Raw genomic sequence first — 16,447 nt, forward strand, 5'->3', positions numbered from 1 at the left:
AACTTGCTTTTTTCTATTATTTCTTTGCTTGGATTTTGAATGGGGCATTGAGCTACACATTTGACAGAGAAGGTGGTTGAAGCGCTGAGCAATTCAATTTATAGGATAGGGCATCTGGATGAAAAACTTTTAATTCTAGGAGGTGAATGCTTAGACCATCCTAAACATGTGCCATTGATGGTGTTCTCCGAAAAACAATACACAACACAAATTTATAGATTTCTCTTCACCTGCAAATCTTTCAGCAGCAAAAATGCTTAAAGACAATAAAAATTCCTAAAAGCACTGAAGATTACAAGACAGCACATAGGGTGGTGTCATCACAAGAACTCTCCAATAAGGTGATTATTACATGTGCTTTCCATCACTAGGATTTCGCAACGTTTGACACTTGGTCTTATCTTAGGGAAGATGAGGAATTTACATCGGAATTCTTCTCCTTACTGACATGAATTCAATATGCAATTACACAAAAAGTCCATGAAGTAATAGAAAATTGAGATACAGTGTTTTGAAAAAGTATTCATATCCCTTATGAACTTTTACACATTTCTTCATGCTACCCTCTTAAACCTTCACAAAATAGCAAGTATTTGTGAACTTTAAAAGGAAATTATCTAATTATGTAAAAGATATAAAAATGAAAATTGTGACGTTCATTTGCATTCAACCCCTTGTAGTCGGATATCCTACATATAATTCTGATTGACCAATTGCATCCAGAAGTCACATAATTAGTAAATTGAGTCCACCTGTGCGTAATTTATTTTAAGTATAACTAAAGCTATTCTGTGAAGGCCTCAGAGGTTTGTTTGAGAACATTAATGGTCAAACTGCATCATGATAACCAAGGAGCACACTAGAGAGGTCAGGGATAAAGTTGTGGAAAAGAATAAAGCAAGGTTAGGCTATAAGAAAATAGTCCAAGTTCAAAACATCTAACGAAGCATGGTTCAATCCATCACTCAAAAATGGAAGGAGTATGGCACAACTGCAGACCTACCAAGACATGGCCGTCTATCTAAACTGACATCCCAAGCAAGGAGAGCCCTAGTTAGAGAAACATCCAAAAGGCCCATGGTCACTCTGAAGGAGCTGAATTGATCCACAGCTCAAGTGGGAGAATCTATCCCCAGGATAACTATTAGGCTATGTGCGCACATTGAGTATTTGCTTGCAGAAATTTCTGCAAGGTTTCTGCATCTCTTGGCAGGAAAAATGCTGCAGCAAAAATGCTCATTTTCTGCAGGCGTATTTGTACAGCAATGAAGGCTTTTTTGAGCTAAATAAAGACATTAAAAAAAAAAGTTTTGTGATGTAATTTCTTGGTTCAACACCACCTTTTTCATGCTGATGCAGTGACATCCGGATAATAGGATTAGGGCTTGGTGTCAGCAGCTGTCATTGACACCTAGCTCTAGACTAAAGGTACCGTTACACTAAACGACTTACCAACGATCACGACCAGCGATACGACCTGGCCGTGATCGTTGGTAAGTCGTTGTGTGGTCGCTGGGGAGCTGTCACACAGACAGCTCTCTCCAGCGACCAACGATCAGGGGAACGACTTTGGCATCGTTGAAACTGTCTTCAACGATGCCGAAGTCCCCCTGCAGCACCCGGGTAACCAGGGTAAACATCGGGTTACTAAGTGCAGGGCCGCGCTTAGTAACTCGATATTTACTTAGGGTAAGGCAGGGTAGAGAAGTCACATCTCCTGATGTGACTGTTCTATATATGAGATCGCTGTGGGGCACTCGAGATTACATGGACTATGGCGGACAGGTAAGTATATATTGGTTTATTATTTTACATTTTGGTGTTAGGTGAGTATAATGGGTTTTTAATTTTAATACCGAAAAACAATACACAACACAAATTTATAGATTTCTCTTCACCTGCAAATCTTTCAGCAGCAAAAATGCTTAAAGACAATAAAAATTCCTAAAAGCACTGAAGATTACAAGACAGCACATAGGGTGGTGTCATCACAAGAACTCTCCAATAAGGTGATTATTACATGTGCTTTCCATCACTAGGATTTCGCAACGTTTGACACTTGGTCTTATCTTAGGGAAGATGAGGAATTTACATCGGAATTCTTCTCCTTACTGACATGAATTCAATATGCAATTACACAAAAAGTCCATGAAGTAATAGAAAATTGAGATACAGTGTTTTGAAAAAGTATTCATATCCCTTATGAACTTTTACACATTTCTTCATGCTACCCTCTTAAACCTTCACAAAATAGCAAGTATTTGTGAACTTTAAAAGGAAATTATCTAATTATGTAAAAGATATAAAAATGAAAATTGTGACGTTCATTTGCATTCAACCCCTTGTAGTCGGATATCCTACATATAATTCTGATTGACCAATTGCATCCAGAAGTCACATAATTAGTAAATTGAGTCCACCTGTGCGTAATTTATTTTAAGTATAACTAAAGCTATTCTGTGAAGGCCTCAGAGGTTTGTTTGAGAACATTAATGGTCAAACTGCATCATGATAACCAAGGAGCACACTAGAGAGGTCAGGGATAAAGTTGTGGAAAAGAATAAAGCAAGGTTAGGCTATAAGAAAATAGTCCAAGTTCAAAACATCTAACGAAGCATGGTTCAATCCATCACTCAAAAATGGAAGGAGTATGGCACAACTGCAGACCTACCAAGACATGGCCGTCTATCTAAACTGACATCCCAAGCAAGGAGAGCCCTAGTTAGAGAAACATCCAAAAGGCCCATGGTCACTCTGAAGGAGCTGAATTGATCCACAGCTCAAGTGGGAGAATCTATCCCCAGGATAACTATTAGGCTATGTGCGCACATTGAGTATTTGCTTGCAGAAATTTCTGCAAGGTTTCTGCATCTCTTGGCAGGAAAAATGCTGCAGCAAAAATGCTCATTTTCTGCAGGCGTATTTGTACAGCAATGAAGGCTTTTTTGAGCTAAATAAAGACATTAAAAAAAAAAGTTTTGTGATGTAATTTCTTGGTTCAACACCACCTTTTTCATGCTGATGCAGTGACATCCGGATAATAGGATTAGGGCTTGGTGTCAGCAGCTGTCATTGACACCTAGCTCTAGACTAAAGGTACCGTTACACTAAACGACTTACCAACGATCACGACCAGCGATACGACCTGGCCGTGATCGTTGGTAAGTCGTTGTGTGGTCGCTGGGGAGCTGTCACACAGACAGCTCTCTCCAGCGACCAACGATCAGGGGAACGACTTCGGCATCGTTGAAACTGTCTTCAACGATGCCGAAGTCCCCCTGCAGCACCCGGGTAACCAGGGTAAACATCGGGTTACTAAGTGCAGGGCCGCGCTTAGTAACTCAATATTTACCCTGGTTACCATTGTAAAAGTAAAAAAAACAAAAACACTACATACTCACATTCTGATGTCTGTCACGTCCCCCGCTGGCGTCCACAGGGTTAAATCTGCTTTCGGCAAGAGCGCTGCTAATATGCAAGCGCTGCTGCCGAGAGCTTCCCTGCACTGAATGTGTCAGCGCCGGCAGTAACAGCGGTGACTTCACCGCTGTGCTCTGCTTTACGGCCGGCGCTGACACAGTCAGTGCAGGGAAGCTCTCGGCAGCAGCGCATGCATATTAGCAGCGCTCTTGCCGAAAGCAGTTTTAACCCTGTGGACGCCGGGGGACGTGACAGACATCAGAATGTGAGTATGTACTGTTTTTTTTAAGTTTTACAATGGTAACCAGGGTAAATATCGGGTTACTAAGCGCGGCCCTGCGCTTAGTAACCCGATATTTACCCTGGTTACAAGTGAACACATTGCTGGATCGGCGTCACACACGCCGATCCAGCGATGACAGTGGGTGATCAGCGACCAAAAAAAGGTCCTGATCATTCCCATCGACCAACGATCTCCCAGCAGGGGCCTGATCGTTGGTCGCTGTCACACATAACGAGATCGTTAGCGGGATCGTTGCTACGTCACCAAAAGCGTGACGTTGCAATGATATCGTTAACGATATCGTTATGTGTGACTCAGCCTTTAGTAATGTAAAGTTGTCAGCCTGACACCCTCATTTATTAGCTGATAAGTAAACAAAAACACACACATTGTCACCAGCTTATGTAGGAGTGTTAAGAGAACGAATGTACATAGGCTGTAACCAAACAGCAACTGTTAATTTTAAAGAAAAAAAATTGTGTGGGCTCCCGCGTTATTTTCATAACCAGCAGAGGGAAAGCCGACTGCTGATGTTAATATTCGGGAAAGGAGCCAATAGTCATAAAGGTTCCCAGGCTATTAATATCAGCTCACAGCTGTTTGCTTAGCCTTTACAGGCTAGTTCACAAGGAGACCTCAGAAAAAAATTTGACACAGGGTCCCCTTATAAAAGCTAACCAACAAAGGCTAGGCAGACAGCTGCAGGCTGATATTAATAGCCTAGGAAGGGGCCATGGATATTGGCCCCCTCCCAGACTAAAAACATCAGCTCTCAGCCACCCCAGAAAAGGCACATCTATGAGATGCGCCAAATCTGGCATTTCACCTCGCTCTTCCAACTTGCCCTGTAGCGGTGGCAAGTGGGGTTCATATTTGTGGGGTTGATGTCAACTTTGTATTGTCAGTTGACATCAAGCCCACTGGTTAGTAATGGAGAGGCGTCTATAAGTCACCTATCCATTAGTAACCCCATAGTGATATTATATAAAAACACAGACACCCAGAATAAAGTCATTTATTTGAAATAATTACAGACTCCTTTAATAAATCTTAATTAAACCATACTTACCAAGTGCCTAATCCACTGACGCTAACATCTCGTACAACAAAAATAGAATAATAAACCACATTATTCCTCACCTCTCCACAGAGAAGATAATCCATAATGTCCCATGACCCTGATGACTTTGAGAGCAGTCACTGATGTGACTGCTCTCAAAGACAGCTGGCGATACACTGCGGGAGCAATTAACTCCTGTCAGTGTATCACTTAGCTGCCATAAGAAGGTTCTCACACAGATGTGCCGTGTGTGAGAGTACCAGAACTGATCAGCTGATGAAGTCCGGTGAACTCTGACGGCAGCTCAGTGATACACTGCGGGAGCAATTACCTCCTGCCAGTATATTGTCAGCGGCAGGGTAGAGAAGTCACATCTCCTGATGTGACTGTTCTATATATGAGATCGCTGTGGGGCACTCGAGATTACATGGACTATGGCGGACAGGTAAGTATATATTGGTTTATTATTTTACATTTTGGTGTTAGGTGAGTATAATGGGTTTTTAATTTTAATACCGTGAGCACAGCTCCGGCTGATCTTACTACGTCCCCCATCAGCGGCACCTGCTGGAACTGTTATCAGTGACAGGAGACGTAGCCCGATGGGTGCAGTAGTCTCATCAGCTCACGCCTGCGGTAAGCTTTTTACCGCAGGTCACTGCTGTGGGTCACAGTCACAGCTGCTGGGTCACGCTGACATCTGACTGCATGACCCCACAGCGCTCTGACCGGTGGTCTTACCAGCAATAGCATTATTGCCGATTAGAACCTTGACAGCATGGGAGACATCATAGGAGGCCGGTAAAAACGCAAACAAAAACTCAGCAAATCTGCAAACATATTTATACCTGCATTTTTGCTGTGCATTTGACTGACCCAATTGAAGTCAATTGGTGAAAAACACTGCAGAAAAGCACAAAGAATTGACATGCTGCAGAGAAAAAACACATACTCAAAGGATATTTACTGATCCTGTGCACAACACTTCAGGATTGCCATTGACTTTGTGGCACCCCAGGAGTTTGGGTACCACATTGGTGCTGCCTTCCTCTCGGGGAGGGTAGTGCCATGCCTGGAGACAAATGGGATCCCTTTGGCAGGTAAGCTATACGCACAACACATTCTAACTCCAGGCCAGAAGGGGGAGCTCAAACCCCTGTTTGAGGGGAACTTCCCTGAATTCCATCCTGGTCTGGAGGAGGAGTTAGTCTGTCTGTGTGAGACTAGAGATCTGAAAGGAGCTCAGAGGAGAGATTAAGAGCTCAGGGAGGCCGCGATTGGGCCACCTGTGAGCCAGAGCGCAGAAACTCGGGAACCGAGATTGTGGATAACTGCAAGGTCCACAGTAGAACCAGAGGGCATAGGACTATATGTAAATTACCCATACTAAACCTGAGGTACAGCAGCTGTTAGAGCCTGGAGTCACAGTGTCAGAGACCCCAACAGAACAGCTCAAGTTGCCTACCGTGCAGGTTCTGTCACAGGACAGGAGAGAGAAAGGGGTATCATGCCAGCAAGCTACAGGTAGCAAGGGACCAGAAAACCAGCGCATAGTGGAAGGCTCCCAGCCTCACCTGCCAAGGGGATTTCTACTTGTTTTCGGGCTGCCTAGACTCCTTCTGCATCTGTTGCCGGTACCCTGGACTGAGGCTGACTACTACTTCAGTAAATCAGGTAAAGACTGCAACCTGGTGACCTTCGTTATTTACCGGCAACCCACCATCCTTGCCATACACCTTGGAGCCCTGGGAAACCCGCTTCACCTGTGGGAAGTGTCACCAATCTTGCTGCAACAACATCACCCCAGAGGACCCCTTGAAGCAGCGTCGGTCCCCTCTGACTGAGAACCACAGGTGGCGTCATGAATGAACTTTATTCCAAAATACTCTTTAAAGACTTTTCCCCTTTAATTGAGTGCCCAGGGCCACAGACCGGGTCGCAGCCACTGTGACATCCCCTTTAAGTGTGACCGGACCCAGTACCGAGTACCCCAGGCCCTGGCGGGCAACAACCTAGCTTGCATAAGGATTCCATAGCGTTTTTGGCCCATTTGTACGAGGAGAAAATGCATAAAAAATGCACAGTGTACACATAGCCTTGGTCCTATACTCCACAACTCTAGTCGTTATGGAAGCATGATAAGAAGACATTTTTGAAAGAAAGCAATAAGAAGTCCCATTTGCAGTTGACAAAAAGCCATGTAGAGGACACAGCTAGCATGTTGAAGAAGGAGCTCTGGTCAGATGATACCAAAGTAGAACATTTTGGGCTAAATGCAAAACGCTATGTGTGGTGGAAAAGTAACACACTGCATCACCATGAAAACATCATTCCCACCGTCACACATAGTGGTGACAGCATCAGGCTTTTCTTCAGAAGGGACAAAGAAGCTGATCAGAGTGGATGGGAAGATGGTTGAAGATAAATACAGGGCAATCCTGGAGGAAAACCTGTTAGAGGCTGCAAAAGACTTGAGGCTGGGACATAGGTTCACCTTCTAGCAGGACAACGACCCTAAACGTACTGCCAGAGCTACAATGGATGGTTTAGATAAAAGCATATTCATGTGTATGAATGTCCAGTCACAGTCCAGACTGATGTCCCATTGAGAATTTGTGGCAAGACATAAAAATTGCTTTTCACAGACGTCTCCATCCAATCTCACTGAGCGTGAGCGAGTGTGCAAAGAAGAATGGACAAGAATGTCACCTCTAGATGTGCAAAGCTTATAGAGATATCCCCCCAAAAGACTTGCAGCAGTAATTGCAGCAAAGGTGTAACGTAAAAAAATCTGGAAACATTCACAGGGTATGAATACTTTTTCAAGGCACTGTATAATAGTTACATAAATGATCTTTGGAAAGTTTGAAAACCCCAACGATCAGCTATTCTCACTGTTACGAAATCTTGTACTGCTATATAGGGGAAGTATGGGGTTGTAAGCAGGAAAACATATGAAAGGGAATTCTCTATCCTACTATCATTTTATATTATTTTATATGATATTCCCCCTAAAAATTATTGCAGATTGATGGGAGTTCAGGTCCTGAGATTCCCACCAATCATTTATCATAATAATCCCTACCTAAACAAATCTTTATTGATAATTAGAACCCACAGATTGGTTCACACCACAAAAAATGACAAAATCAAAAATAAACACTAGTGCTCACACATAGACACTCAGCTACTACACCACATCGGGACACATATTATCTGATATCAAGCCTCCTGAGGAGACCAAATAGGGCAAAACGCATTGAGGCGATGAAAATCTATTTGGCATATGGCAGATGAAGGGAGATAAGTGATCATATTGAACTATTTATTTAATACCACGTGGTTTCTTATCTGATGCTTGAATTGTGCTCGATTTCTGGGACTTTGAAACTGTGGTGGTTGGTGGAATAAGTGAGGATGAAGGGCGTCCTACATTGCCCTTGCACCTTGATTGAGAATCTAGCAGGTCTGTTTAGGATGTCTCTAGGGGAAAGGAGACAATATGGTTGGTTAATTCTCTAAGCCAACATGATGTATATCGAATGAATCTACTTAAATGGAGTGCTATCTGTATATGAAGTCATTTATACTCCTTTACTAAGGTGCCATGAATATGCCTTGTGTGTTCTACATATGCTATTGTTTTTAATGTGTTGGGGCCTAGGATTCCTTTACTGCAGTAAATATTTTTTGTTTATTGCTAGTGGTACCTCTAGTTTGTGGGTAGGGGGATTTCCTAGTGGCGGTAGGGTGCAACAGGGTCCCTAGGGACAGCCATTGTGGTGCGGGGGCGCCAAAACGCTCTCCCCTAGGGTGCCAACATCCGCAGTTAGGCAGGTGTGAGTATAGACAACACACCAGGGATACCTAGTACCCCCCACTTTTAATGAGTGTCTGTGTGAGCACTAGTGTTTATTTTTGATTTTGTCATTTTTTGTGGTGTGAACCAATCTGTGGGTTCTAATTATCAATAAAGATTTGTTTAGGTAGGGATTATTATGATAAATGCTTTGAGACCCTGAGTATATATTTATTTCCCACCAATCATTCCAAGATTACTACCAAGAGCTCACTTCGGCAACCAGCAGCATTCTGCTCCAGCATGAGCACTGTGTAATAATTATTTTTACCTCTGGGGGAGCTTCACGGAAATTAAACGCTGATAGATTTCCCAATAGATTATAGCTAATTTAGGGAGTTACAGCAGGTGGACACTTTGTGATCAGCTTGTTGTGACGGGTCTCTTCTAATAAGTAGGCAATGTCCGAATCGAAGGGTTGGGGTTGGGTCCGATACCCCAAAAAGTTGAATATTTTTGCTGCTATAAAGACACAAAGGTGTTTACATTATTTTCACATTTCAGTTGCTCAGCACTTGCCTTCTCTTTAAAAACTACAAAAGCCTGAATGTAATTCCCAAGGAGGAAGAGGGAGAGCGGTCACTGTTGAAAGGTTTCAGTCAACTAGTATTGGGCTCACATGGGGAAGATAAATAAGGGACGGACTATATAAGAGGAAGGAACCATCTCTTAGTCTGGGTTTTTTTTGTATACTGCAGCGTCCTAGTAACGGTGACCTCTGTTCCTCTGCATGTGACCTCAGCCATTGCATGGTGCAAATTCAGCGAATGTAACTTATAAGTGAATGGTTCATTGAGGGAACATAAGGGAAGCATGATCTGTGGATCTGTATTTACATCTGATTGGTTGAAGCCAACAAAAGTCATCTTTTTACCAGCAAGACAAGGACAAGTGACGAGCATTCATTAGGCCATGGTGTTGAAGAAGAAAAAGGAAAGTCTATTAGTCGTGGCAGTAAAAGTGTTGACTTGACTTTATGCAAAGGACTGTTACAACTGGTTATAATAGTAACCCCCTTGAAATCATAAATGCATGCAATATAATAGTCAAACTTGACAACTATTCATGAAAACCATACCTTACTTCATTTATTTTTTTGCAAAATGGGTTGTAGATTGGTTTTTGGACCCTCTCTTGGAAGTCAAATCTTTTTATAACTTTACAACTTTAATACCTTCTGCTGTTTCACCTCCTAATGCCATCATTTGACCTCTTAACCCCTTGGTATGTGTTGGTAGGCAGGAGCTACATGACACCAAAGCTCTACATGTAAGGCCTGCAATACTGCCATCATGAGAGAACAGACCATCAATTTTGGTTGGAATAATACACATTGTAAAAAGTCAGGCCCCTACCTGAGCAATTATAAGCTGAATAGTCCCTAAAAGTAAAATCTAGTCCCGCCTTTCGATTATAGTCTTTTTACCATCCACTGTTTTCTGCCAGGGCCAATGTGAACCAAAGGTAGAGGTCAATATTTGGACGATTTTGGACAGTTTAACACTGTAGATCATTGACCACCAAAAATGCAACGGGACCATCTAGTGATTGCAGAATGGAAGTAAGATCTTTTGGAAGAGTTATGAAAACATTGGTAGGCTTAGCCACCAGAAATTGAAAGTGAAGCTCCACATTAGGGCAATATTTCCCAGATGTGGAAGGAAAGAAAAACAAAGGCATTTTATGATACATAACAGCGGTCTCCAGCTGGTGGTTCTCCAGTGGTTGCAAAATGGCAGTGCCCAACATATCCTGATCGCCACAGGTTCGGTGATTTGCCACAGGTGTCAGGCTACTGTTTGGAGGCCAATCAAAATTATCTTTTTTTTGGCTTTTTATCTCCACTTGGCCTTGTAGATTCCCGGTTTGAGTTCCAAAAAAATCTGGTTTCCATGTAGAAAATGTCACCATACATTTCACGATACATTTAAGCCTTGTTATAAATATATGACATTAATTTGCTATAATTGTTTCTAATAGATATAGAAAGAAAGTACAGCACTATTTATTCTGAGCGCAACAAATTCTATAGACTTCTTCCTCAATCTGCTGCATATTCAGTTTGTTTTCATCTTTCATTTACTCGCCATTGTCCTCCGTTCTATCCTCCATCCCAATCACTTTTCCTTTTCTGTCAGATTGCAGCCTGCGGGTGTGCTCTGCTTCTGCTTTTAATACTCAGCTTATGTGACCTCGCGGGAAGGGAATTGTATGAGAAGCATGCTTAGGCTTGGGGGCTGAGAGGCGCATTATGCTGTAGTGGGGTGTGGGGGATGTTATTGAGATAAGCATGAAATAATGACAGACAAACAAGATTCCCCAACTAGTGGCTAATCAGTGAACATGTCCTGCCCTCAAAACTTAATTTTTAGACTCTCCCATCTCTGCTTTCCTTATCTCTCATAATATTTGGTGAAAAGAATAGTATTTTTTAGACTACAATGCACCTCTGCAATGATAGAAAAGGATTGGTATCCACAGAAAAACTCAGGGCCCTCATATACATTAAAGTCGCGACTCTTGACTATACAATACTGGTGTGATAGGAGGACAGTCTAATTTGTATGGAGGCCTCTCGCTTCTCCCCCAACAGATGAAGACTTCAGGGTTGTGCAGTTTGAATGCAAACGCTCAACCCTTTTGTTCTCCGATTGTCACTGCCTGGCAGTGGCTTTCTCAATTCTGTGTTCGAAACACATAAATGTTTGGCCAAGACGAATGTTCATGTGTGTGACGGAAGGAGTAAGGAGACATAGCTATTGAATGCATATGGCCAGCTTAGAGATATAAACGTAAGATGATTATTGACAAGAATATGATTTTACCAACCCTGATTGCATTATCATAGGAAAGAAAACAACTTTACACATTTTAGTTGACTTGTCACAGACAAGATGATAACTTTACCAATCCTGGTTGGAGGGCATTTACGGTCCAAAGTTGATAGTTCCAGTTTAATGAAGCTAATCTCTTTATAGAAATATACTTTAGACAAAAGCTCCCATACACATTAGTGTAAAGTCTGCCAAACCCTCCAATATCGACGTCTTTGCCCAGCAAATTGTCAGGGGAAATTACAATCCAGTATGTCAGATTTTGGACTGACGATCGTATTGTTTTCTTCAGATAATAGACAGGTCTGCAACAGCTCTCTCATAGAGAACACAGAAGCGCTCGGCTGAACAAGTGCTGCTGTGTATGGAAGAGCTGTCTGAGATCGGTACCTGCTGAACCATCTCTTGGCCACCAGCCACCTAATGTGTATGGTGGGATGTGCTGAGGGCCCCTGTATTCTCTTTGGTAGAGCCACTGCCTGGATCATCTGACAGTCTTATCTCCCCAAACAAAAAGATTTGATAATTGAATTCCAACTGCCCATTCCTTTTGTCCCCTGACATAATTTGATGGGGGGGGAAGTCAAGTGCCCCTCCATACCCATTAGATGGTGATCTGATCCTGCCAAAATAACAGTGGTTGGACAATTTATAAATCGTGTATGGAAGCCTTAACCTTTACCTTTTCTAAATCTTTATCCCCAAGTATACATACCCTTGAGGAATCACCCAAGGCTAGCTAAAATGGAATCCATTGACCTTCCTTGTGGAAAGTGAGAACTTGCGCATGGCAACAACTCACTCTTGATAGCTAGTATAGAAGAATTGGCACTAGTTTGGGTAGGACATCATCCAAATGTGATGTCACCCATTTTGCTCCTTAGTCAGCTCTCTTCTATTCTTATCCCCGTCCTGGTCCTTCATTATCAGCCTTCTCATAACTAACCACAATAACAACCTACCTTTAGAAACTGAAATACATGTGGATGTCTAAAATGACCGACTAATGCGCTTGCAGGGTGACAGATTGCATGTGATTGTATCTAAATTTTCCCTCCTGGTTTTTGAAGTGTTCAGCAAGCTGCAAGTTCTGTGCTTGATAATGGAATGAAGTGAAGTCGGCTTGGCTTATTTTGCTGGGTGGAGCATGTTGGACAAGGACAAAACAACATTAATACAAACTAGTCCAAAAACTAAAAAAAAAGTTACTAAATCTTTTATCTGTTGCAGGAAAATTTCATCAATCTGAGTTTCCTGCGACTTTTTCGAGCAGCTCGGTTGATTAAACTGTTGCGTCAAGGTTACACCATCCGCATCCTTCTCTGGACTTTTGTGCAGTCTTTTAAGGTTTGCTCATACAGAAATGGTTAACTTGTAATTTTCTATGAGCTTCATTGAAGCAGAATTGTATACATCTATGTGCCGTGCTGTGCAAGGTCACAATCTGTATGTTCTGAATTGGGATACTTTGAGGCTAGTTATATACCAAAACACGTCTAGAATTATTGATTTCTTGCCTAAACCACCACAATACTAATACCAGATTCTTAGGGAATTAAGCAATAAACTTAAGGTACCGCTACACTAAACGACTTACCAACGATCACGACCAGCGATACGACCTGGCCGTGATCGTTGGTAAGTCGTTGTGTGGTCGCTGGGGAGCTGTCACACAGACAGCTCTCCCCAGTGACCAACGATCAGGGGAACGACTTCGGCATCGTTGAAACTGTCTTCAACGATGCCGAAGTCCCCCTGCAGCGCCCGGGTAACCAGGGTAAACATCGGGTTACTAAGTGCAGGGCCGCGCTTAGTAACCCGATGTTTACCCTGGTTACAAGTGAACACATCGCTGGATCGGCGTCACACACGCCGATCCAGCGGGTGACAGCGGGTGATCAGCGACTAAATAAAGTTCTGGACTTCTAGCTCCGACTAGCGATATCACAGCGGGATCCAGATCGCTGCTGCATGTCAAACACAACGAGATCGCTATCCAGGACGCTGCAACGTCACGGATCGCTGTCGTTCTCGTTGGAAAGTTGCTCAGTGTGAAGGTACCTTAATTCAAACGGAGGCAGTCATTATATCTGACCACTAACAGGCATCACTGCTAAACTTTGTTTAGCAGGATGAAAAAAATGTACTGGAGCTTCTAGTAGTACCCAATTTCTAATCAACTCCAGTCTTAGGCTGGGGCTACATTTACTTTTTGACCGCGATACTAATCACGCGTCCAACGATTGCTAGGTGTTGCTTCTACATCACAGTATAATACGGGTAAAATGGATTGAATTGCAACCCCAAGAGTAATGCGACCTTATTAAGCAAGTCACAAAAAAATCCAACCAGGTACAGTATTTACGACTTGCTTGTTGCGGTAATGGTATCCTCGGTAGGGCAATGATGCCCCATTTACTATTGCCCTGCAATCTAGCAATGACACATAGCAATCTTTGGTCAAGAGGCTGGTGTTGTGGACAAAGTCATTGTGTAGCCCCAGCCATAACTTTCAATTCCCACAATGCAGTGTAACAGCTAATTTATTAGGTTACATATATATTATCATTGGCGGTCCAGCCGCTCCTAAAATTGGATTCCCAAAGTCCTCAGTGCATAGTAAGCAAGTGCCAAAGACAATCAATACACCAGCGGTTGCACATGCTCCCTATGCCTCATTCATACAGGTGACTTTAGGTGACGACATCCTCGTTATCAGTGAGGGTCCATAGCGATCATCATGCATTTATCACCTATTCTGTGAATGGAAGAAAAGGTGGAAATGTGCAATTATCTATCTATCTATCTATCTATCTATCTATCTATCTATCTATCTATCTATCTATCTATCTATCTATCTATCATGCTTGATGTTAACTTTGCCCATTGTTCTATCTGTCCGCAGGCCCTGCCATATGTTTGCCTCCTCATTGCAATGCTATTTTTCATCTATGCCATTATTGGCATGCAGGTAAGTAATCTCCACAAGTGAGTGACCTTATTGTCCCACATACTCTTTTTTTACCATTTCTATAATGTTATTTCTGTTGTCTGACCTGACAGTCGTCTTCCCTTTAAAGAATCACTATGGACAAGGAGTCAAAAATCATGAGACTCATCCTTGTGTCCTGCTCCACCATTCAGGCTCTCCATAGGCATACCACAATGTATAATTTGACTACAATTTCCATGTGGCCAAACATGCTTACATAATTAATTTGCATTTTATTGCATGAAATAAGTATTTGATACAATAGAAAAACAGAACTTAATACTGAAGCCTTTGTTTAGAGGTCAGTTTCAGGTAACGAGTTCAAACAGGTGCAATTAATACAGGTAATGAGTGCAGAGTAGGAGGGCTTCTTAACCCCTTAACGGCCAGGGATAGTTTTGGTTTTGCATTTTCATTTTTTGCTCCCCTTCTTCCCAGCTTCAAAATGGCCATGTGAGGGCTTGTTTTTTGCGGGACGAGTTGTACTTTTGAATGACACCATTGGTTTTACGATGTCATGTAATAGAAAACGGGAAAAAAATTCCAAGTGCGGTGAAATTGCAAAAAAAGTGCAATCCCACACTTGTTTTTTGTTTGGCTTTTTTAATAGGTTCACTAAATGCTAAAACTGACCTACCACTATGATTCTCCATGTCAGTACAAGTTCACAGACACCAAACATGTCTAGGTTGTTTTTTATCTAAGTGGTGAAAAAAAATTCCAAAGTTTGTAAAAAAAAAAAAAAAAGTTGCCATTTTCCGAGATTCGTCGCGTCTCCATTTTTCGGGATCTGGGGCCGGGTGAGGGCTTATTTTTTGTGTGCTGCTCTGACGTTTTGGTGGTATATGATCTTTTGATTGTATGTTATTGCATTTTATTGCAATGTTGCAGCGACAAAAAAGACGTAATTCTGGCATTTTGATTTTTTTCTCACTACGCCACTTACCGATTGGATTAATTCCTTTTTTTTTATTGATAGAACGTGAGATTCTGAACACGGCGATACCAAATATGTGTATACTAGATGTTTCCAGCCAGCTAACGCTCGGCACGCTCATTGCTATCTAATTAACGCTGCTGGTGATTAAACTAAAGTAAATAATGACAACATTCAATAGCGCTTACGCAGGTGGTAAATTAACTTAAAATGAAGTTAATAACAATAGTGTGGTGATGTGGGGGGGCGGGATTATGTGTGGTAATGGGGTGGGGGTGAGATTATGTGTGGTAATGGGGTGGGGGGCGAGATTATGTGTGATGATGTGTTGGGGGGGCGGGATTGTGTGGTGATGTGTTGGGGCGGGATTATGTGTGGTGATGTGTTGAAGGGGCGGGAATATGTGTGGTGAACTATTGTGTGTGGTGAGGGGCGGGATTATCTGTGGTAATGTGGTGGGGGGTGGGATTATGTGTAGTAATGTGGTGGGGTGGCTGGATTATGTGTGGTGATGTGGTGGGGGGGTGGGATTATGTGTGGTAATGGGGTGGGGGGCGGGATTATGTGTGATTATGTGTTGGGGGGCGGGATTGTGTGGTGATGTGTTGAAGGGGCGGGATTCTGTGTGGTAATGGGGTGAGGGGGTGGGATTATATGTGGTAATGTGGTGGGGGGCGGGATTCTGTGTGGTGATGTGGTGGGGGGGCGGGATTATGTGTGGTGATGTGTTGGGGGCGCGGGATTCTGTGTGGTGATGTGGTGGGGGGGTGGTATTATGTGTGGTAATGTGGTGGGGGGGATTATGTGTGGTAATGTGGTGGGGGGGCGGGATTGTGTGTGGTAATGTGGTGGGGGGTGGGATTATGTGTGGTAATGTGGTGGGGGCGGGATTATCTGTGGTAATGTGGTGGGGGGTAGGATCATGTGTAGTAATGTGGTGGGGTGGCTGGATTATGTGTGGTGATGTGGGGGGGTGGGATTATGTGTGGTAATGGGGTGGGGGGCGGGATTATGTGTGGTAATGGGGTGGGGGGCGGGATTATGTGTGGTGATGTGTTGAAG

General features: G+C 42.9%; 1 protein-coding gene and 1 long non-coding RNA gene across 2 annotated transcripts in view; one reads left to right on the plus strand and one right to left on the minus strand.

Moving 5' to 3' along the window:
- The window catches only part of CACNA1B (calcium voltage-gated channel subunit alpha1 B), a 386,102-nt gene that overhangs the window by 313,186 nt on the left and 56,469 nt on the right, over positions 1-16,447 (plus strand). Inside the window, exons 33-34 of the mRNA XM_077284262.1 lie at positions 12,687-12,803; positions 14,362-14,427. Of these exons, the coding sequence (XP_077140377.1) occupies positions 12,687-12,803; positions 14,362-14,427 (183 nt within the window). The remainder of the gene's footprint in view (positions 1-12,686; positions 12,804-14,361; positions 14,428-16,447) is intronic.
- The window catches only part of LOC143805242 (uncharacterized), a 116,110-nt gene that overhangs the window by 9,109 nt on the left and 90,554 nt on the right, over positions 1-16,447 (minus strand). The window lies entirely within an intron of this gene.

The sequence above is a fragment of the Ranitomeya variabilis genome, chromosome 2 (assembly GCF_051348905.1).
Source record: "Ranitomeya variabilis isolate aRanVar5 chromosome 2, aRanVar5.hap1, whole genome shotgun sequence".
Taxonomy (NCBI): Eukaryota; Metazoa; Chordata; class Amphibia; order Anura; family Dendrobatidae; genus Ranitomeya; species Ranitomeya variabilis.